Genomic DNA, 25,036 nt, shown 5'->3' with positions numbered 1-25,036 from the left:
TCACGCGATGTCATCGTTAGCGTTAGCGTTAGCGTTTGCGTTACATCACGATAAGCGAGGGGAGTAGTTTAAGCGCTCACGCGATGTCATTGTTAGCGTTAGTGTGTGCGTTTTTATGTGCGATATAGCGTGTTGAAAGTATGTGATATATGTGGAGTGGCGTTGTAAGCGATATAGTTACATTATGATCCGAATCTCTGGTGCTAGGCGTAACGAGTGTGACGAGAGTAATAAGCACGAAGGTGCGGGTTGTTACAGTCTCCCCTGCTTTTAGGAAATTTCGTCCCACAATTAATCAACAAGGAGGGTTGCGAGAATTGATACGAGAGCGAGTAGCGAGCATTGACTCGAATAAGTGGCGAATAAGCGTTAAGGTAAGCGAAGAGTGAGGGATTAATTGATCTAGGATTGACGAGTGAGAGCGTCTCGGTAACATAGGGAAGCATTGGGTAAGGCGATTCGTTTGACTAAGGGTTGATAATGCGCGAGTTAGCGATCCAAAAATATTTTAAGGAAGAATTGGGTTTTAGGAAAATTTTTCATACGATGTGGCGTTGAACTGAGTCGATGTTCACACTAGCTTTGCCGAAAAGGTTTTGTTGAGTTATCAAAAGATCTTATGGAAAACTTAATTTACGAAAAGTTTCTTATGACGTGGTATTAACCTGAGAATTGTTAAACCAACGTTACAAGAGAGTTTTGTTTTTCAGAAAATTTCCATTTATTCCCAAAAAGTTTGCAAGAAAAATTTTGCTTTTACAAAAGGTTTTTTAACAGTACAAAAAGTTTAATTAGCGTCGACCCCCACATGGCACCTTTCCAGGAAGTTTGTTAATATGGCTAAAACACTTAAAAAAAGAAGTATCCACCATGTTTTAGCCTTATTTCCTCTGTCCCGTGAAACAATGTTATGTGTGTCGATATGGTACGGATAGATTAGCATCCTTGGTCCAAGTGATTAGTGGTTGGACCAAGTTCGGGAGGGAGATTGAGTAAATTGAGCGATGAAGTCATTTTACGAACTCAGTTTAGTGATTCGAGTGTGCGCGAACGAGTCAGCGATTGAAGCATCGAAGTAGTGCGAGTGTGGAGTGCGAAGAGCGAGGGGCGGTAGGGGAAAAACGTTAAGCGACAGGCAACGAGCGATAAGCAAAAAGCGGTACGCGATAAGCGACGCGCGACACGCGATGAGCAAAAAGCGATATGCGTAAAGCGAAAAGCGATAAGCAATCAGCGATAAATGGCGATCGTCATGCGGCGAGCGTTGGATGAAAATCGATCAGCGATACGCGATAAGCGATGGGTGAACAACGATAGGCGATAATCGATAAACGAACAGCGAACAGCGATGCGCGATAAGCGAACAACTATAAGCAAAAATTGAAAAGCGAAAAGCGAAATGCGGTAAGTGATAAGCGATGCACAATGAGCGTTAAGTGATAAGCGATAAGAGAGAAAAGCGATGCGAGTATCGAAGCGTTGAGATTGAAACGTGTGTTAAGCGTTTAAGCGATTGCGAGTTAGATTCCAGCGAAGGTGTGATTGCGTGCGTGTAGACTTACGAAAAGTCTAGCGATGACACGTTTGAGTTACGATGAGATGGTACGCCTTGCGAATGAGTTTAGCGTGTTGAAAATAGTCTCAATTGTATACGAGGTCTAATAACGTTCCACTCTGCATGGCACTTTCTTCACGAGAAATTGGTTAGCATGGCAAAACACTTATATATAGGAAGTACCAGCGGCGTATCCACCATGCTTCAACCACACGCCTCCGTCCCGTGAATACGTGTCACACTTTGTCGACATGGTTAAGACGCTTATATATAGGAAGTAGCAGCGGCGTATCCACCACGCTTAACCATGCTTTTAATGTTATGGCATCATTAGAACTTACTACGATCTCCGTGCACTGACCAAAATAATCTCGTGTGCACCCGTGATTAAGTCGTTCCTTGCACGTTTATCGTAACTTGTTTCAAGGACGCATAGTGAGGGTAAACACATTATATCGTGACATAGTATATAGAGCTAGTATTATAGTCTGTGTGTGCAAACTTAGACTAAGTGCAAGAACGAGAGAGAGAGAGAGAGAGAGAGAGAGAGAGAGAGAGAGAACGAGAGAGAGAGAGAGAGAGAGAGAGGGCGAGAGTCAACATCGCATATTGTGGCGATATCGAGCGATAGAACAAGTATATACATAAGAGTTTTCGTCGAGAATCGTGTAACACCCGAAAATTTTAAATCAATTATTTTAGAACATAGTGTCGGTAAATAATCAAGTGAACTAACTAGGATTAAAAATAACCTAGTTAAATAAAAGTCTTGTAGTGACTTAAAAGTGGGTTAACACACTAAAGATTAGAACTAAATGATAATTGAGGGGCCAAAAGTGTTTAAAACGAAACTAATTACAATTAAACATATAAATCAAAACTCAAACACACACTTGTGTGTGCTGAGTTCGACAGAAACACAGGGGGCGACATAGAGCTCCCCTTCAAACTCTAACTTCTCACAAATCTCTCAAATTGAAGGTCCAAATCAAGTCTAAATCAAAATCTGAGTACGAATTAGTGATCTCCACTGAAAAAGGAGTCACGAGGTATGTAAATTTCATGAGAAATCTCTAGTTGAATTTCTGAGCAAACCTAGAGAATTCGAATTAGATGATTGCATGTTCGTTATATGATGAAATAGGAACATTGTAGTGTCTAGGAGTAAACCCTAGACAAGTATATGATGAAATTAGGTCTAATTCTTGTGAATTCATGATCAACTTTGAAGTTGATAAGTGGGTTTTTGTATGAACATGATAAACACTAGAAATTGATATTTGTTCTAGTGTAATTTGAATTTTAATAAGTAAATTCTGATGTTGTAGATGCGAAAATTGATATGAACATGTTAATTGATGTTATAATCGGCTAAATAACAAGCCATGAACATGATAATAAAGGGTATAAAATTCTGCCTTTGAAGTGTTTGTAAAAATGCCTAAAAGAAGGCTTTAAAACTGAAAAATTGGGTTAAAACGCGTATTTGTAAATTTCGGCAAGTTATGCGTTACATGTTATGAAAAGAGTTCTAAAGGGGTTGTGATTGAACTCTATAGGAAAAGATACCAGAGCGTCAAGTGGACAAGCCGGTGGCGACTTGCGTTTGAAGGGTGTGCTTTGAAGGTATGTAACTTGTCATGTTACAATACGTAAACTAGATATGTTAACTGTTCATAATCGTGTTTTGATATAAAGGTTGATATTAGTTGAAGTGATATTGTTTGCTATTGATTTAATGAGTCGTAAATAGACTAGAATGCGTTTGGTAGTCATTAAAAACGGAGGATTCTGTAAATGAGCAAAACGGGTCAAATAATTGGTTTGTAGTAATAAAACTTTGTTTTTGATTGACATTTGGTGAAGACGGATCACAAGAGCATGAAGCCACAAGTGTGGTAACGAAACGCCAGTGGTCGTAAGCCTCGGAAGTTGGGGTAAATACGCCTTGTCGTCTTAAGTTGTTACTAGTTAAATTAGTACAAAAACTATATGGGTCAAACGAATATATTGTGCATTTACTGGTCCCCAACCGTACATTCAATTTTTGACTGAACGGTTAAGATAGGTGCGTCGGTAATTTTATTACGGATGCGTAGGAAAAAGAATCGGCTAAATTGGACGCTCGAGTCAAAAGTTATGCTAGTTTAATGTTTGTCAATGAAAAATAGTGATGCTGGGCTGATATGCAGTTCCAGTTAACGACCCTACTGTCAAAAACATGTGCTCGCGCCACGCCACGGCAAAACGATCTCACTGTCGCGCGACGCGACGGCTGATGCCATCTCGGTCGCGGGGCACGACCGCCCCAATCAGTTGAAATTTTTGTTTGTTTCTCATTGTTTAACCATGTAACTTGTTTATACTTGATTTTAAGGTGTCAAAACTAATCATTTACGTGGTTTTGACCATAGGTGATGATGGACTTACTCCGGATGGAGATCAAGCACGATTACAAGAACTGAACACGATATTTTGAAGCTTCTGCGATTACTTAAATATGTTTAAAACAATGTCTATGTAGTTAACACTTAAATACTTGTTTTGGGGTTGTTAAACTAGTAGTACTTATCTAAAATGTTAACTCTATGAAAATTTCCTTATGTTTGATATGTAAATCGAAGTTTTGGTTTACAAATGCTTAGTTTATGTTAAATTATTATAAAAAAAATGAGTGGAGTGTTACAAGTTGGTAATCAGAGCTCAAGGTTGTCAACAAAGTGTTCGGTTCAAGCTTGATCGATCGTCCGGTAAGGATTAATTATTTATGTTAGTAGATCTTATCTTATGTAAGTAAAAGAAATAAAAATTTAAGTGCACGGGAAGGGTGTGTTACCACACTCAAACCCAGAAGGTGCACTAAATAAGAACGGTCAAAGCAAGTTACGCACTTGGCTAAACCAAAATAAATAAAGCTAAGTTATAAATGAAATGTTTAATAATTAAAGTAAACATTTCAGTTTCAAGATGACGGAAAGGAATGGCAATGATCCAGTGCCGACCAGCACCGAACAAATGAAAGAAATCATTGCCGAAGAAGTGGGAAAGGCAATTGAGGGTAGTCTATCCGGGTTCATAGACAAAATTCAAAACACTGTGTTATCATTAGTCGAAGAACGAGTCAAAAGGTTGGAGGATAGTGTCAACCTTACGAAAGAGAAATCGAGAGAACGTAAAGGATGTTTGTACAAAGAGTTTATGGCATGTAAACCGCCAATCTACAACGGGGAGGTCGACCCGATAATATGCCAGAGATGGTTAAGTGATGTCGAAGGGGTGTTTGAAAGGACCCACTGTGACGTGAGTGATTTTGTTGCTTACGGAATGAGTCAGTTGAGGGGTCAAGCCAACGATTGGTGGGACAATAAAAAGAAGGAGATAGGAGCCGAAGCAGCAAGGGTCATAACATGGGATGAGTTTAAGGTGCCATTCCTTAAATGTCATAGTCCCAAGGCAGTCATTAACAGGATCAAGGAGGAGTTCATCCAGTTACGACAGAGGGGTGAAACAATTGATAAAATCACGGGCATCTTTATGGATAAGCTGAGATTCTGTGACGTGTTAGTCACCACTGAATAGCAGAAGATATATTACTATTACAACATGTTGAGCGCTGAATACCGGGAGTTCATGACTCCCTCAAAGTATGAAACCCTCACGGAAATTATCAACACCGCCCGGGAGCGGGAAATCGAGTTGAAGAAACAAATCGAGAGGGGCGAGCGAAGGGCACATGATGTGAATCCAAGCCCTACAAAGAAGGCTCGAACGGCTGAATTGACAAAGAAAACGGATGCAAAGGGTGGGTCACCAAGTTGCAAAGTATGTGGAAAGGGGCACAAGGGTGAGTGCCATTTCAAGGACAAACCGTGTCCTATATGCGGGAAAATGGGGCACACGGCATATCTATGTCCGAGTAAAGTCTCGGTTTGTTACAAATGCTATCAGCCCGACCACAAAAAGTCTGAATGCCCAGACTTAGTTGGAAAGAAAGACGCTAAAGAATCTCCAACAGAAGCTCCAAAGGTAAAGGCCAGGTCCTTCCAACTTACAGCGGCTGAAGCGAAAACAGAACCCGATGTGGTCTCAGGTATATTCGCAATAAACTCGATTCCTACACGTGTGTTATTTGATACGGGTGCGAATAAATCCTTTATTTCACATGTATTTATTCGACATCCTTCATTTGTATTGACGAAATTATCTGTGCCCTTAGAAGTCGAAATAGGGGACAACAAAAGTTTCATAGTTTGTGATATTTGTCAAAGCTGCAAATTAAGTATCGATGATGAGGAATACTTGATAGATCTAATCCCGATGTCGATTGGAGAGTTCCAAGTAGTTGTTGGGATGGATTGGCTATCTCGACACCACGCAAAGGTTGTGTGTTTCCGTAAGGAGATAAAGCTAACATCTCCGAGCGGAAAACACATCACCATCTATGGCGAGAAAGGAGGCAATCCTATAATATGCTCGATGTTGAAAGCTCACAAGCTCATGAAGCATGGATGTAGGGCGTTTATGATATACGCTAACGAACCCGAGAAAGAATCACTGAAGATTGGAGACGTGCCGGTAGTACATGACTTCGAAGATGTGTTTCCGGAAGATCTACCAGGGATACCGCCCGAACGGGAGGTAGAGTTAGGAATCGAATTGGTTCCGGGCGCGAAACCCGTAGCTAAAGCACCATACCGACTCGCAGCGTCGGAATTACAAGAATTGATGTCGCAAATTAAAGACTTGCTCGACAAAGGATTTATAAGGCCGAGTGTGTCTCCTTTGGGCGCGCCGGTACTATTTGTGAAAAAGAAAGACGGAAGCATGCGAATGTGTATTGATTACCGGGAGTTAAACAAAGTCAAGGTAAAGAATCGATACCCGCTTCCGAGAATAGACGATCTATTTGACCAATTACAAGGGGCGAATTGGTTTTCGAAAATCGACCTTAGATCGGGATATCACCAATTAAAGGTCAAAGAAGAGGATGTACCAAAGACGGCTTTCCGCACGAGATACGGACATTACGAGTTCCTCGTGATGTCATTCGGGCTAACGAATGCCCCGTGTAGGATCGTTAGACGACCTGACGAGTCGATCAGAAGAGTGTTCAAACAGAATCAGAGTCGAAATTCATTGATTCTGTCTTTGTTTAGCTTGATTTCACTAATTTGTCTCTGTTTATTGCACTTATTAACAAGTTACAAGCTCTGGAGACGATTCGGCAGGGCTTCGCCGTTACACAACTTCACTACTACCGCTACTCTGTGGTTTCGCTTATGTGACCCTTATATAGGGTTGGGGTTTCGCTTCAGTATACATGTCATACAAGCGAAACCTCCAAGTGACATTCAAGCGGAACTATATGATGACATATAAGCGGAACCTCTACCTATGTCACTATAAGCAAAACCTCTTCAATAAACACACTATACCTCCTATTTTCTCGTACAATATGCCCTAATCTAACATTCTAAGACTAAGACTTGATCCAAGACGAAATCAACAGATGTAGTGTACCAACAGACTCCCCCTCAGATGTTGATGGAGTCATTCATCAAGTCTTTTGCAACTTCATATCTGCACTTCTTCAGTCTTGATCAGTCTCTGGGCTTATCTCTCTCTATCTAAAACTTAAACAAAGATGTAGTCGACAGACAACTGCACTAACAAACTCCCCCTTGGATGTTGACGGAGTCTTTAGTGAGAGTCTTCAACATGACAATTCTTCAAATTTTGATCGGTCTTCTTCAGGAACTTCTTCCTGGAATCATGTACCCGGATCTTTCTCTGGCTCTAACTTTCATCAGACTCCCCCTATCATCATGCTGGGATCGCCGTCTGGAATTCGTTATCACCATTGAAATCAACTCCTGGCTTTATCAATATAAACTTCTTCTCAGGTTCTGATGTATCTCCTTGCTTTCCGTAACAACAGTATCAGAAACCTGCACAACTCAGACACTCTATCATAAACAAACACAATTGTGATTCAACTTAATGGATCAACTAATCATTTAAGAATATTCAAGAAATTTTCTCATTTAAAACCTATTAATCTTCCCAAAATCTGATTAAGCACTTCAAACCAATTTAAACAAACCTCTGATCATCATGTTTATCCTTTGAGATTTTGAATATCAGCTCTCCAACATCAGTTGTCAAAAATCTTTTTGATTTTTTTTTTTTAAAATGAAACATAAATGCAATAACAAAAATTAAATGCAGAAATGAAATATATACAAACATATTTTTGTGAGTTCGTGCAAGAAGATCATATCAGCTGCTGACTAAACACTAGCACCGTTAAGCTGTTAAATCATTTTAAGCTTTTAAACAATTCGCATAGATTGCCGATATTCTGATCCACTTAAATTCTCACAAAATGTTCAACCTGTTCAGGATACAGAATTAGTGTTTTAGAACTTAAACATTTACATGTGTCCCACCTCAGTATATACTCCTGTATCCAGACCCCAGTATTCAGTCTTACAGGTGAGTATACCACAGCTGATATCTGTTAAGGGGTTATGTGCGAGGGCCGTGAGAGCTCAGGTCGATACTTCTGTATACGCAGAGAGATGAAGGCTTCGACTTTAAGGTGTGTCCCCTTTAGAGGATCTTTTGTTTTCAACAACAGCGACTATCAATTTTATTGTTTCATCAGCATGCTGAGGGTGAGCTTATATTTCAAAGCTTTTGCAGAAAGTATTATCCGGGTACTAGGTCAGTACTTCCATACAGCAGAAGTCCCGGGATAATACCCCAGATATCACTGAGCATAAAGACCTAGTATCTCAGAATACGGGACCTTTCAAACAGGACTTCAGGGGTTACCTATATATCCTGGAGGTGTTCCCCACGTAAACGTAAGTGAAATTTATGTTTATATCCCAAACTGATCTACTAATCTGTGAAAACCTATCGACACATCTTTAGCGAGACTGCTTAATTGCATTTATACCATACAAATCTTTAGCGTACTGTGCCAGTCTAGCTGATGTACTATCATTTCCCCTTATTCGCATCAAAACTCATTTTTTATTTTTTTGATGTTTTTGACATTTTCAAATTTTCTAATTTTTTTAAATTTTACTCCCCCTAAAATCAAAATGTGTTTCAATTTTGATTTTCGGAGAAAATTTGAAACAGACTGTACAAAGTTTGACAACATGATATCGAATCATTTCAATTCTCCATCCACCTGGCATAAACAATCAGAACTCCCCCTCACAACAAACTATTTTCCCATAATGATTTCAAAACATTCAAGTTTGTTTTAATCAGAATGGTTTTTCCGGAAAATAAGTTTTGTTGATTTTACCACTTGTAAAATTGGGGATTAACTCATCACGTTGTTTACCAATGATAGTTAATTCAAGTTCAAACTAATGACCTTGATTAACCACATGTAAGGCGAAAAATCACCAGAGTGAAATTCCTCAAGAAATGTGCCGATTCATGTTCCACTTTTACCAACCTGGGAACTCCGGCAAGTCAGGTTTTTCTATTTGAATAAATTCACCCAAGCCTGACGGTCCTTGGGTGATTTCAAATTCTTGTTCAACAATGATGGAAAGTTTGCATCATCCATTGTTAAACCAATGGCTCCTCTGGCTTTAACGAACCAGAATCATTGCCTGAGTGTGGCTTGTCTGACTTAGATGAGCCAGATTCATCGCCGACACCTTTCTTCTTCTTCTTTTGTCCTCAGATTTGTATCCGACGAATTCGTCTTGCTTGACTTTGCAATCGAGGGAGTCGATTCATCAGAACTATTATTTTTACCAACATATGAACCCAAGGATAAAATCTTCTCGAGATACTCTCTCGCCTTCTTCCTCTTTTTCCTCAGTCTGTCTTTCTGCCCCTGTGAAAGTTTAACTTTCTTTTCTTGAATTGTCTGTTCTTGAACTTTAGGTTTTAGAACCTTCTGTTCATGGAGCTTGACTTTGACTGGAATCTTTGCCAATTTCTGAGACTTAGCCCTCAATCTATCATTCGATCTCCTTGGGCAATCTCTGGCAATGTGACCTCTAATTTGACAATTATAGCATCTTCTGGTCTCTTAACTCCAATTCTGGCAGTTAACAGCAATGTGTCCTTGATAACCGCATCGGTAACACACTCTGTTATCGTACCATGTACCACCTTCACACCAAACGCTCAGATCATAGCATTGTCTGGCTTGGTGATATTCCTTCCTCATGTTTGCTGGATTTGGCTTTTGAGCACTGTGGTCCAACCTGCACCACTTATTACCAACAATTTTTGAATTATCATTTTTTACTTTTTGTAATTTTTGATTTTGATTGGATGATCGATCTGATGAGCTTTTATTATCTTTTTCAATATTTTTCTCATTTTTAATTTTTTGTTTCTGTTCCACTTTCTTCTTCAAAGGTTTTTGCTTAGAGCATTCTCCCTTTTCAGTCGATTGTAGAACAGTTTTCTGAAAATTTTCTTTTAATTTCAAAAACAATTTTTGTTTTTCAATCTTTTCAATTTCATCATCAGATTTCTCATCGCAATCTTCAATTTTGACTTTGTCAAAATTTGTGACATCATCACTTATTGGAACTGAATTGATTGGTTTTGGACAAGGAAAATTCAAACTGTCTGATGCAGTCACAAAACCTATCAATTTCTTCTCAAGTTCATCGATCTTGTTTCTTGAATTTTCAGCTTCATTTTCAAGCTGAGATATCCTTTCAAGATGAGACTTGATTGATGTATCATTCTCATTTTTCATGTTTTCAAGAACAGTCTTTTCATTTTCCAAAACTTTTATCTGTTCTTGAAATTTCGTTTCATTAGCTTTCAAATTCTTGTTCTCAAGATTTATCCAGAAATCTTCATTTTCTGAGGATTTCTTGTTGCTTTCAAGATCTTTTTCTAACTCTTTGATTTTCTTTTGAGCACTTTCACCTTCCTTTTCCAATTTTATAATTTTCTGAACATGGGAATTTATCATTTTTTGTTTTTCAATGTTGTTTTTGCTAAACACATCTCTCCCATCTTCAAGAATCTTCATTTGATTTTGAAATTCTTTTGAAATTCTTGTTTTTTCAATTTCAAAACTTTTAATCTTTTCTTCCAAAACTTTTGCTTTTTCTTTCTCACTTTTGTTTTCAGATTTCAAACTGTTCAAACCACCCAACAGTTTGTCATTTTCAGTTTTTAACTTCTCACAATTTTCTTTCAGAATAAGAATCTGCTTATCATCAGCTTGTTTTTCATCGTTCAACTTCTTGATCTCCAATGCCAAACTTTCCGCATTCTTCAAGAGTTTGTCATTGTCAGTCTTAAAGCTGTTACACTTGAAACACACTGTTTCAGAACTTGAAGATTCATTCTTCACATATTCCTCATTCTTTGACATTTCCTTTATCTCTGTCTTGTATGTTCCTGCACAAACAATTTTAACAAAGTCAAGAGGTTTTAAATTTTCATCAATATAACATCCTCTCTTATAATCATACTTCATGTTTTGTTTTGCAGCAAAACATATACAAATTCTTTTATTAATCTCAGTAATTACATCCAAATTGATTTTATCTAGATTTCCCAAATTCAGTTCATCTAAATGTTCTTTGATTTTATTCATCAATATTTTCTTCTTATCAGAATTTTCATAACTATGTTTTTGAAGTTTATTGATGAAATCAGTTGGATGTAATTTCGAGAATTTAGGCTTTTGTTTTAATTTCTTTAGAACATCATCCCATTCGGCAGGTAAAGCTTCTTCCAACTTTGATATCTTTTCAGTATCTGTCAAATTTATTCCAAACGATTTTAACTTGTCCATCAAGTAATAAAATCTTTTTTTCATCTCTTTCAAGCTCTCATTCTGCTGGCAAGCAAACCTTTCAAGTCTAAGAGTCCAAATATACTTATCATCTTGGTCATACAGACTCATATGATTCCAACCATATCTATTTAGCCTTTCAACAAACTCATTCTCCTTTTCATCAAACATTTCTGCCATGTTTCAAATAATCTCGACAAATCTTTCTCTCAAAATGTCACAAAAACGAAATCCCAAATGTTGCACTATAAGCGAAACCTTGAGGTGTCCTGATAAGCGAAACTCCAAAGAACAGACAAGCGAAACATTGATGTACGTATAAGCGGAACAACAATGTCTGTTCAAGCGAACCCTCAAGCGGAACTCCAACAAATGACCCTTGAAGCGGAACCTCACAAACGAATCTTACAAGCGATCCTCCAAATTGTCACTTGAAGCGAACCTTTCAAGCGGAACCACTTGACATTTGGAGCGAAACTATCTGATTTTAGTGTCACAAAAGCGGAACCTAGGTGGTCATATAAGCGGAACTACAAATTGTCCGAATAAGCGAAACCTAGTCCGAAGATAGTTTAACCCATTTTTAATCCGTATTTTGGTCCAAAACTTTCCAGGGTTTGTTAGTGTCCTATAATACACAATCTGTGAAATTTTGATCCAATTTTGATCGATAAAACTCCCTGAACTGATGAAAGAAGGTGTAGAAATCAGAATTTTTGAGCGAAAACGAACTAAACAGTAAGAACTCTTCCTCTTGAGCTCTGATACCACATGTAGGATCGTTAAACAACCTGACGAGTCTATCAGAAGAGTGCTCAGACTGAATCAGAGGCAGAATTCATTGATCCAGTCTTTGTTTAGCTTGATTTCACTAATTTGTCTCTGTTTATTACTCTTTATAACAAGTTACAAGCTCTGGAGACGATTCGGCAGGGCTTCGCCGTTACACAATTTCCCTACAACCACTACTATGTGGTTTCGCTTATGTGACCCTTATATAGGGTTGGGGTTTCGCTTCAGTATACATGTCATACAAGCGAAACCTCCAAGTGACATTCAAGCGGAACTATATGATGACATATAAGCGGAACCTCTACCTATGTCACTATAAGCGAAACCTCTTCAATAAACACACTATACCTCCTATTTTTTCGTACAATGTGCCCTAATCTAACATTCTAAGACTAAGACTTGATCCAAGACAAAATCAACAGATGTAGTGCACCAACACACCGCGGCTTTCATGGACCTCATGAACCGGGTTTGCAAGCCAATGTTAGATAAGTCGGTAATCGTGTTTATCGACGACATTCTGGTATACTCGAAAAGTGAAGTAGATCATGCACGTCATTTACAAGAGGTGTTAGAGACACTCAGGCGAGAAAAGTTATATGCAAAATTCTCAAAGTGCGCCTTCTGGTTACGAGAGGTGCAATTCCTCGGCCACATCATAAGTGCCGATGGAATATTGGTGGATCCGACAAAGATAGAGGCTGTGTCGAAATGGAGCTCTCCGAAGAATCCTTCAGAGATTAGAAGTTTCTTAGGGCTTCCGAGATACTACAGGAGATTCATTCAAGATTTCTCCAAGATTGCGTCGCCGCTAACTAAGTTAACTCGGAAAGAGAAGTTTATTTAGGGTGTCGAACAAGAAAGAGCATTCCAAACGCTAAAAGAAAAGTTAACCCAAGCTCCGGTATTAACGTTGCCGGACGGAGTCGAAGACTTGGTGGTTTATTCAGATGCCTCACTTTCGGGGCTTGGATGTGTTTTAATGCAATGAGGAAAGATTATAGCTTATGCCTCGAGGCAATTAAAAATGCATGAAAAGAAATATCCCACGCACGATCTCGAATTGGCGGCGGTGGTGTTTGCGTTAAAAATATGGAGGCACTATTTATATGGGGTAAAGTGCACCATATTCACCGACTACAAGAGTTTAAAATACTTCTTCGATCAGAAGGAGTTAAATATGCGACAAAGGCGGTGGTTAGACACAGTAAAGGATTACGACTGTGAAATACATTACCACCCCGGAAGGGCAAATGTTGTGGCGGATGCTTTGAGCAGGAAATCGGATTATGTCCCAATACGAGTGAGGCCGATGCAGCTTGTTGTAACCTCGGGTTTACTTGAACTAATCTGAGAAGCACAAGTGAGGCGGTGAAAGAAGAAAACCTGAAAAAGGAAAGGATAGTCGGTCAGCTGAAGGATTTGGCGGATGGTAGCGACGGGATGAAGACTCGTTTTGGAAGAATATGGGTCCCAAACTCCTGCGGGGTCAAAACGCTTCTACTCAATGAAGCTCATTTAGCCCGTTATTCTATTCATCCGGGTGCAACCAAGATGTACAATGATTTAAAGGAAAACTATTGGTGGCCCGAAATGAAGAGAGATGTAGTAAAGTATGTTGAGAAATGCTTGACTTGTTTGCAAGTCAAGGCGGAACACCAGAAACCATATGGAAATCTGCAACCATTGGAAATCCCGGTTTGGAAAGGGGAACATATCACTATGGACCTGTTGACCAAACTGCCTAGAACGAGTCGGGGATTCGATGCTATATGGATGGTCGTGGATAGATTAACGAAGAGTGCTCACTTTATTCCCATACCTGAGACTTATACTTCGGAAAAGATGTCGGAAGTATACACAAATGAGATAGTGGCACGTCACGGGGTACCGGTATCTATTGTATCGAACAGAGATACCCGGTTTACTTCAAAATTCTAGAGAGAATTTCAAGAACAGATGGGAACAAAACTATTTATCAGAACCGCATACCATCCTCAGACGGATGGGCAGAGTGAAAGAACAATACAGACCCTGGAGGATATGCTGAGAGCGTGTATTATCGATTTTGGGGGCAGTTGGGACGTGTATTTGCCATTAGCAGAGTTTTCTTATAACAATAGTTACCATGCCAGCATTGGCATGGCCCCTTATGAGATGTTGTAAGGTAGGAAATGTAGAACCCCGGTATGATGGGGTGAAGTGGGTCCACGTGAACTAGCCCATAAAGAAGTTGTCCAAGCCACTAACAAGAAAATCGATGTGGTGCGAGCTCATTTGAAAGCGGCCCAAGATAGGCAAAAGTGTTATGCCGACAAAAGACGAAAACCGATTGAATTTCAGGTAGGCGACATGGTTATGCTAAAGGTTTCCCCATGGAAAGGAGTAATCCGATTCAGGAAGAGGGGGAAACTAAGCCCGAGATTTATCGGGCCATTAAAAATCATTGAACGAATCGGTAAGGTAGCGTATCGCCTTGAGTTACTAGAAGAATTGAGTGGAATACATGGCACATTTCATGTGTCAAAACTGCGAAAATGTCTAGCGGAGGAAACGGCTTATATCCATTACGATGATATCGAGGTGGGTAATAGCCTTAATTACGCAGTAAAACCATTAGAGATTCTAGTTCGAAAGTGTTGGGATTGAACCCTATCAGAGGAACAGATAATGTAAAGCCAAAACTGGATCAGCTCAGTGGATTCAGAATAAGCAGATGCTGATATACATATCTCTCCCCTTGAAAGTGATTACAACAACTAATGACCTCCTATCTGCTGATCTTACTAACTGCTGACCGATAACTACTGCTCAATTAAAGATCTGATGAAGACTCAAGTCCTGCTGATTCAATCTACTACCTTGAGTCAAGCACTGCTGATCCGGATAAGTGCTGCTGGGTTCACAGCAGTAGAAGGTTGCAGCAGATGTTCTATAGTGTGTTATGTAATAGAATGTAATAGCAGTAGTTAACACAAGTAGTGTCTGTATAGATCAGAGGTTAGAGTTTGTTAGGAGGTTAGATGTCACTTTCATGGTGACGTCAGCTAAAGATGCTCAGTAGTTTGCAAGTGCTTATAAATAGTACAGTACTTTGTACTGTTCTATTAGCTCTTCACATCATTCGTCTTCTTTGCACGAACAAACTACTGAGCTCTGGCTGAGGGGGAGTTTGCATTCATACATCATCATTGTAATCGTGTTTGAAATAAATTCAATCATTCGGTTCTTTGTGTAAAGATGTTTGATTAAAGTATTACTCTCATTTGATTGTATACAAAGTTTGTTATCATTTTAATTCCGCTGCACAACTCATCCATTTTCCATCTTTTTTTACAAACAAAAATACAATCAAAAGGAAACTCAGATCCAACAATTGGTATCAGAGCTAGAATAGTCAAATTTGATTTAACAATCATTTTGACGTAAATAGTTCAGCGCAAAACAGTTGATACTGATCGTTTGTTCGTCGTTGAAAAACAGAGTAAGGATTAATCACCATTATAGTTGATTTCTCAATACCTGTAAAACAACAAGAATGACGTCACAATCTCAGGACGATAAAAACAACATTGGCTCGCTCTTTAAACCACCTATGCTAAAAAGAAATGAGTACAACATCTGGCAGAGGAGGATGGGTCACATCCTCGCTCAACAAAGCACAGGTTGTTGGAAGTCTGTTATCTTTGGTCCTCATGTTCCTACAGTGCCAAGCGCTGAAGATGCTAAAAAACAAGTTCCTAAACCTGTTGAAAATTATACTGAAACGGATTATCAAAAATTTGAACTGGATGCTAAAGCATTTAGTATTGTTGCATCAGCGCTCCCCAACGAAATATATGTTGGACTGTTACATTTTAACAGTGCCAAAGAGTTGTGGGACGCACTTAAGGAACAGTTTGGAGGTACCGAAGAGGTCTTAGAAAACAATAGGGAAATCCTGAACCAACAGTATGAAACATTTTGTCATGTTAAAGGTGAATCACTGACTCAACAATTTGAGCGTTTCAGCTGTCTCATTAGTGAACTGAGGCTTGTTAATGTCACGTTTACAAACTCGACTCAAAATAGCAGGTTCCTCAGATCACTGCCAGAAAAATGGGACACAATAGCTATTGTCACCAAAACTGCACCTAAGTTCAAGGATCTGACCTTGACCCAACTCCATGGTCGACTCCTGACCTTTGAGAGGGAGTTGAACCAGAAAAGGAAGTTACAAGAGTCAGGGAAAACCGTTGATGATTATTCATTCGGTAACACTGCTCTTCTGGGTCAAGAAGAATCTGGTGGTAGTGGTAAGGATCAGGGTTATGATCACTTCATTGACATAACTGCTGGTGCAAACTTTAACAACCCTGATCCTCACTCTACAGGTTATGCATTCACTGCAAATGAAAACCAGATGTCAGACAATTTAAGGTTTGAACTCACTGATTTACAGCATTTCGACCCCACTGACCTAGAGGAAATGGACATCCTGCACCAACTGGCCTTGCTAAGTGTTAGAACTAGCAAGTTTTATAAGAGAACTGGGAGAAAATTTCCAGGTCTTCATGGGAACCTAAGGGTTGGGTTGGATAAATCGAAAATCAAGTGTTACAAGTGTAACAGGTTGGGACACTTTGCTAGGGAATGTAGGAGTCAAACAACTGGTCCCATAGTCACTCACCCTAGTTCAAATCCTAGACCTCAAAATCAAAACACTGTGCACTATGCCCAATATGCCCCAGCAGCACATGTGAACACTGCTCACTATGCTGTTGCCCCTATGCCAGTGCATTATGTCCAAATAGCTGCTCCACAGATCCAATATGTTCAAACCCCTGCTCCCCAGGCACAAGTGCAATCTGCCCCTCAAACTACTGCTCCAGTAGCTACACAACCTGAACAACAAAGTTTCTTTAGTCAAGAGTTTGTTGACTGGAGCAGTATGCCTGAAAATCTTAATGATGAAAATTTTGCACTATATGCTTCAAATGATTCTTCTCACAATGAATTTTGTTTGATGGCATTAGAGTCAATACAGGAAGGGGTTGAATCTGAGGAGGAACAGCTGAAGGTTGAAACAGTGGAAGAGGTGACTGAAGCAGTGGTTACTGCTGTGACTGATGAAGTACTGCTGGGAGAAAGTTCAGGTACCCTGATTGAACCAATGACAGATCTATGGTCTGAAGAAGACAAGAAAGATGAAAAGGCTGGTGAGGAAGAAGAGAGAGCTGATGAGGAAGAGAATCCTAAATGTGATTGTGCAATGATGGCTGCTGCCAAGGTATCACCTCAAGTTCTAGAAAAACTATGTTCTGACAATTGCATTATTGCTTTTGCTAACATCAAAGAGGTGAATGAAAACCTTAGGAACAAAATCTTAACTGATGAAGTCAAATTTGAAAGATCTTTAAAAAAACTTAAAAACAAGTTGACTGAAAAGGAAAAAGAGATTAGCAGTTTGAAAGAAGAGCAAAGCATAACCAAAACCCAACTCCAAACTATGGTAGAAAAATACCAAGTTTGCAAAAAGGAGTTAGAATCCACCCAGATCACTTGTGAAAGATGGGTGGAATCATGCAAAGGGTATGAGGTTATGCTTGAGAAACAGATAAAAAGCAATGTAAAATTTGGGGTTGGTTATAGAAAACATGATGATGAAAACACTGCTTTTGAAAAATCTGTTTCAACCACTGATGTAACTACTGAGTTCATCCCAACAAACAAGGATGGCCAAGAAGTGAAAATCACTGACAAACTTGGTAACAAAATCACACTTGACAGACCAATGGGCCCCTCTGCATTTGAGGAGATTGAAAATCATCAATTTAAACCAAGATGGTCTGATGAGTGTGATATCCTTGAAAATTTCAAGCCAATGGACTTTACATCAACTGATGGTGTTAAGGCTCCAAAAGCTAAAGTCATTCCTCTTAAGGATATTCCAGCAGTGGTCAAAACCTCTGCTACAAAGGAGTCTGAAAAGAGGAAGAAGAAAGAGAAAATTGATAACTTGTTTTGTGAATTCTGTGAGAAGAGGAACCATCTAACAAAAGATTGTTTCCATCTGAAAGCTTATGACTTAACCAAAACAAGTGTCACTACTTCAGCTGAAAGTTGCAGTGTTTGTGGTAAAACAAACCATAAAACTCAGGCATGTGTGTACCTCAAAAACTTCAATGAAAAGAAGAATGAGTACATGGCTAAAACATCCTTGAGTTCATCAGCACCTTCACCATCTGTCAGGTTCACAAAGAAACAACCACTGTTTGTGCCAGTTCAAACAGCTGTCACAAAACAGCTGAACCAAACATCTGTCAAAAGAGATGTTCAGGTTACTGATGCACCTCATGCCAATCAATTCAGAAAGGGCAAGGAAAAACAGTCTTACCAAAGGATTCCACACGTTTATGAGGTCTACAAAAAGCCCTCTAAACCCAGAGTGAATAGGCATCCTTTCGGTTACCAGCAGTTGATTGGGCAAGACCCCCAACAGTGGTTAGCAAGAAACAGTACTAAAACTGTCCAAACCCCTGACTTAACCACTGCCCATCACACGGCATCCATACCAGACACTGTTGAGACCCCATCCAAAGCCCTGTTGGCTTTGGAGTCCTTAATGAACTAATCCTTTTACTTCATGTGCAGGGAGCTTCTGCATGCTTTGATAGTCTATGGTATGTAGATAGTGGAGGCTCCAGGCACATGACAGGATGTAAAGCCCTCCTGAAAGACTTTAAAATCCATGGTGGGGGTGATATATCCTTTGGAAATAATAGTAAAGGGAAAGTTCTGGGGTCTGGCACATTGCAATCTGGCAATGTAAAATTTGAAAATGTCAATCTAATAGACAATCTAAAATTCAACCTTCTGAGTGTGTCTCAAATGAGTGACAAAGGGTTTGGGTCATTCTTCACAAAAGATTGTTGTAAGATTGTTGGACCAGAAATGGTCAAAAAGATTGAAGCAATAATTAAAAATGGTCAAACAAAACTTGTTGCTCAAAGAAGTGGCAATGTTTATATTGTTGACATGTCTAAAGAGTGTCCCAGAGCTGATGCCTGTCTGTTCTCAGCTGCCTCTAACAAAGAGACAGAACTTTGGCACAAAAGACTGGGACACACAAATCTTAAGACAATAACAGAAATTTCAAAAAATGGTTTGGTGAGAGGCCTTCCACAAAAATTGTTTTCATGTCCTGAACATTGCATTTCCTGTTTAAAAGGAAAACAGCATAAAAGTTCCTACAAGTCCATTGAGGAGTCCAAAACAACCCAGTGCTTGCAAATGCTGCACATGGATTTGTTTGGCCCAGTTCAAGTCATGAGCCTCAAAAAGAAAAGATACTGTTTAGTTATAGTTGATGACTTTTCTAGGTTTACATGGACTTTCTTTTTGCACTCTAAAGATGAACCTGCAGGTATTTTGCAAGACTTTGTGACACAGGTTGAAAAGCAATTTGATCTTCCAGTGAAAAGCTTTAGGAGTGACAATGGCACAGAATTTAAAAATAGGGAGTTGGATGCCTTCTGTGTGAAGAAAGGGATTGTAAGGCAGTATAGTATCCCTAGAACACCAGAGCAAAATGGGGTTGTTGAAAGAAAGAACAGAACTTTGATTGAGGCTGCCAGAACCATGCTTGCAGATTCAGGTTTGCCATTAACTTTCTGGGCAGAGGCAGTAAACACTGCTTGCTATGTTCAGAACAGAGTTTTAATCAATCCCAAGCACAAAAAGACTGCCTATGAAATTCTGTATAAAATCAAACCACTGATCTCATACTTCAAGGTATTTGGCTGCCCATGCTTTATTTTGAACTTAAAAGATTCCATTTCAAAATTTGCAGCCAAAATTGATTGTGGTTATTTTCTGGGATACTCAACCACTGCCAAGGCCTACAAAGTGTTCAATGCACAGACCAAGGTAGTGGAGGAGACTTTGGATGTAAAGTTCAATGAACTTTCATCAATGAAAATCCCAGCAAATCCTGCTGAACTGTTTGATCTTGAAAAATTCACTTTTGAAAATACTGCTGTCAAGACTAACAGTGCAGGTCCATCAGAGGATACAACACCAGACTATGGGTATGAAGTCATCATCCCTCAAAGGTCTGCCACCAAAGGGAAAGCATCAGTTGTTCAAAACATCTGTGAAAGCTCAACCACTGCTACATCAACAGTTGTTGATCAAAGTAGCCCATCCACCACTGCTTCCATATCCTCAACTACTGCTGACAAAAGTCCTCAAACAGTGGATAAAAGTCAGCAGTGGTCCACTCCATTACCACCCATTCCACCACCTTTTGAAGCCACTGCTGGGTCATCAAAGTCACCAGCAGTGGTTAGCTCAGATGATACACATTTGCAGCCTTCACCAACAAATGCCATCATACCATACCAAGGAGATTTAATCTTCTTGAGATCTCATCCACCTGATCAAATCATTGGCAACATCAATGAAGGGGTGCTCACAAGAAGCCAAACCCAAAACATTTGTCTTTTTGCTGGTTTTCTATCACTCCATCAGCCAGTCAAGTACCAAGAGGCACTAAAAGACAACAGCTGGGTAGAAGCCATGCAAGAGGAGCTCCAACAGTTCAAGAGACAACAAGTATGGGAGCTTGTACCACTGCCAAAAGAGGTCAGTCCCATTGGCACAAAGTGGGTCTTCAAGAACAAAACAGATGAAAGGGGCATTGTTGTCAAGAACAAAGCCAGGCTTGTGGTTCAAGGTTACAGACAGGAAGAGGGGATTGATTATGATGAAACATTCGCCCCAGTTGCAAGATTGGAAGCTATCAGACTTTTCCTGGCCTTTGCTGTCAACCACAACATGAAGGTGTTTCAGATGGATATCAAAAGTGCTTTCCTCTATGGTACATTGCAAGAAGAGGTATATGTATGTCAACCTCCAGGCTTTCAGGATCCATTTTATCCTGATCATGTCTACAGGCTAAACAAAGCCTTGTATGGCCTGAAACAAGCACCTAGAGCCTGGTATGAAACTCTTTCCAACTTTCTTCTCTCAAATGGTTTCAAAAGAGGTACCATTGATAAAACACTGTTTCTTAAATGGAGAGGGAAAGATTTAATGATCGTCCAAATTTATGTGGATGACATTATGTTTGGAAGCACATGTACCAAAATGTGTGAAGAGTTTAGAGAACTCATGACAGCTGAGTTTGAAATGAGTGCAATGGGTGAGCTGCAATGCTTTCTTGGTCTCCAAGTACAGCAAATGCAAAATGGAACTTTCATTCATCAAAGCAAATATGCTAAAGAAATTTTAACCAAATTTGATATGAATGATTGTAAACCATGCAGCACACCCATGGCCACAAATAAGCTGGTCATGTCTGATGAAAAGGATGAGCTGATTGACCAAACACTTTTTAGAAGCATGATTGGGTCTTTATTGTACCTAACTGCATCTAGGCCAGACATCATGTTTGCAACATGTGTCTGTGCAAGAAGTCAATCAGCTCCCAGAAAATCTAATCTCATTGCTGTAAAAAGGATTCTCAGATACATAAAAGGTGCTCCCACACTTGGTATCTGGTATCCAGCTAATGGGAATATCAAGCTTTCAGGTTTTTCAGACAGTGACTTTGCTGGTTGTCACACAACAAGGAAGTCCACTTCAGGAGGGTGCCAGTTTCTAGGTGATTGCTTAGTTTCTTGGCAAAGCAAAAAGCAAGCAGCAGTTTCAACATCCACTGCTGAGGCTGAATACATTGCTGCTGCAAGCTGTACAGCCCAACTCCTGTGGCTTCAAAATCAGTTACTGGATTTTGGTATCACTGCCTTAAAGACAACACTTGTGCTGGATAGCCAGGCAGCAGAAAATATCATCAAAAATCCAGTTTCTCATTCTACCACCAAACACATCGACATCAGACATCACTTTGTGAGGGATTGCTATGAAAAAGGTTTGATTTCTCTGCATCATGTCCCAACTAAAGACCAGCTGGCAGATGTGCTCACAAAAGCACTTGATACAGCCACTTTTGAAAGTCTGGTCTCTAGGATTGGGATGCTGAACATGGAATAACAAGCAATATCTTGTTTTTCTATGAATAAAAGCAACAAAATGTTTTCAGAAAATCAAAAATCCATCCTTAAAAATAGCTTAAAAATGAAAATTTCATTAAAATCCTTAAAAGTCTGCCATAACCACTGATTGTTCAAAAGTATGCTCTACTTCAAAAAGGTCTGCCCATTGCTGAAAGGCAACCTCTGTTCTCTCATTCCTTGATAATCCACTGATATGCTATCCACTGATAGTAAAAAATCATCCACTGCCCCCTTTCCACTGCTTTCATCCGTTGCTTTCACCAAAAGTACTGTCCTTCATTTTCACCAGTGGTTGTCACGTGGGCAGTACATAGCAGTCAGACTTTTTGTAACGGCTGCCACGTCAGCATTCACTATCTCTCCTATAAAACTCCCCACTCACCATCCAAACAGGGTTTTACTGTCGAATTGAATTCATAAAAATTCTCTTCTCAAAGCAGTTTTTCTTTCCATCTCTCACAAAATTTCTTCGATCAATCGTTTCAAAAATGACAAAATCGAAGTCATCTGCAAAACCCTCATCAAAATCATCGAAAACAGCCTCTCAAAAGGCAACTACCACTGAACTTCCATTCAAAAAATCTCACAATCTTCTGGGTCTTCTCACAAAACCAGGAACCACAGATGTTTTCGATTCCATTATCACCATCATGGCAAAATCAAAGTACAAAACTTTGCTCACCGCCGACGCACCCATCTACTTGGCAACCCAAAGGGAGTTTTGGAAGAATGCAACCCTTGAAAAACAAGGAGACATTGTCACTGCAATCAAATCTTCCATAAAGGGTAAAGCTGTCCACATTACACCACAATCCATCTCCGAAGTCTTTCAACTCGATGACCAGGCAGGTAAAACTTCCTTCACCAAAAACGAGTTGCAAATTGACTTCATTGAAAGAGGGTATGAAGCCACAATGATGACGAAATTAACTTTAGAAAAAGGTTATTTTCCTCCTGCACCAAGATTTTTATTTCATACCCTCCTAGTATGTGTTTCAAACAAAACCACTTCTTTCAATGAGATCCCTATAAAGATTCAAAATCTGGGATATGCGATACAAGAAGAAAATTATAACTATTCTCGGGAAATCTTTAAAGATTTGGTTAATAATGTTGAAAGCGAATCATTTTTACTGTTTCCAAGGTTTTTAAGCTATTATTTTCAAAAGAAATTCAGTAAGGATGATTTGCCTCTAATAAACCAAGGTGAAATAACTGCAATAAACTGTCTAACATCTGAAACATTTTCACGTATGTTAGCACCTTGCAAAACACAAGCAGGGGTACTTGAGCAGACTTTAGCAGCTACCACTGCTCCTCAGGTATCTGCTGCTGAGCCTACTGCTCTAGGTGATCAAAGCAGCAGAACAACTGTTTTGAAACCCACACCTACCAAACCAAAAAGGCCGTCCAAAAAGAAAAATCAAAAACCCTCCAAACCAATCAAAAAGGCAACTCTAGCAGATGAGATACTAGAGTTAATGCCTGTGACAACACAAATGTCACTAGAAACCACTGCTGCTTCTTCCTCACAGCAGTTGGTACAAATATCTCAACCCATAACCATAACTCCTCCTGCTTCTTCACAAAAAGGACAGATTGTACACAAAGGGCCACCACATCATGATGCTCTGGATACACTTGTCTCCATCATCCACAGCTCAATGTCCGGAGCAACTCCGCTTTCTAAACCCACCATCACATCCTCAATTCCACCAAAAACACAACTACTGTTGGATGCAATTGACTTGAACCAGGCACTATCCAGTCCTTCTCAATCGCCTGTCAATGAGAATATACCTCAACAAATGACTAAGCCTGCTGTATCATCCATTGCTAACCCACCAACAACGCCTGAGGAGGTTACACCCATTGAGTTACAAGTAACTCTTTGTGGTAATCCAAGTGAAGCAGCCACTACAACTGTTGAACCTACAGGTTTACAGTTGGGCAGTGGTTTCATTAATAAGACTTCCTTGGAGGCAATTCCTTACATAGCACCTCTGCCAACCACCAGTGGATTTATATATCCAACTGGCATCATCAAAAGGTTGTCAAGTGTTGAAGGAAGAAGACCCCAGTACCAAGAAAAAGGGGCATCAGTGGTTAGTGTTTGGAATAAATTCCCTACATCTGCCACTGATAAAATCACTGTTAGTGGGAAATCAGATGATCCCATTAAATTGGGTGATGATTTAAAGTACCAGAAATTGACGGATCGTGTTGAAAAACTTGATAACTCTGTTGCAGAGCTGAAAGATATGCTCCAACAGTTGCTACAAGTACAAAAGGTACAATCAACTGCTGTTCCACCTCAAGCATCTGCTCTACAACAAGCACCTGCTACAAATGAGCTCTGGAATCTCTTTTAACCTTATCTCCATCATCAGGCACAATTAGCAGATCAGCAACATGAAAAACATGTTCAACAGCTGAGAAATGCTATGGAGTCTAGGTTCAAAGACACTCAGGCTGATCTAAAGGCTCTCAAAGCTCAGATCCTGCACTCCACTGGCACTGCTCCTCCACCAGTATTTTTCATTGATCACCTCCCTGAAGATAATGCCAAAAAGGGGGAGAAAATTCAAGAATGGAGAAGAAAGGGAATAACTGATGGTCTTTACCTTGCACCAGAAAATTCAAATATGACCAAGCAAATCCCTTTGCCAGATGGGAGTAAGAAAATTGATGTGACTACAAATGCACTTGCAGAAGCACTTGCATGTGTAAAAAGGGATAGAGAGGCCAAAAAGAAAGCCAAGGTGGATTATCCGGATCAGGGTACTTCAGGTTCAAGAGATGATGAAAATCTTTTTGATGAAA

At 39.6% G+C, this 25,036-nt stretch overlaps 1 protein-coding gene across 1 annotated transcript in view; it reads left to right on the top strand.

The window, feature by feature from the left end:
- Positions 1 to 5,158: 5,158 nt before the first annotated feature.
- The window catches only part of LOC118492152, a 31,933-nt gene continuing 12,055 nt past the window's right edge, over positions 5,159 to 25,036 (top strand). The window contains exons 1-2 of the mRNA XM_035989958.1: positions 5,159 to 5,645; positions 5,772 to 6,349. Of these exons, the coding sequence (XP_035845851.1) occupies positions 5,159 to 5,645; positions 5,772 to 6,349 (1,065 nt within the window). The remainder of the gene's footprint in view (positions 5,646 to 5,771; positions 6,350 to 25,036) is intronic.

This window comes from Helianthus annuus, chromosome 5, assembly GCF_002127325.2.
Source record: "Helianthus annuus cultivar XRQ/B chromosome 5, HanXRQr2.0-SUNRISE, whole genome shotgun sequence".
Taxonomy (NCBI): domain Eukaryota; kingdom Viridiplantae; phylum Streptophyta; class Magnoliopsida; order Asterales; family Asteraceae; genus Helianthus; species Helianthus annuus.
This window is presented reverse-complemented; position numbering and strand designations above follow the sequence as displayed.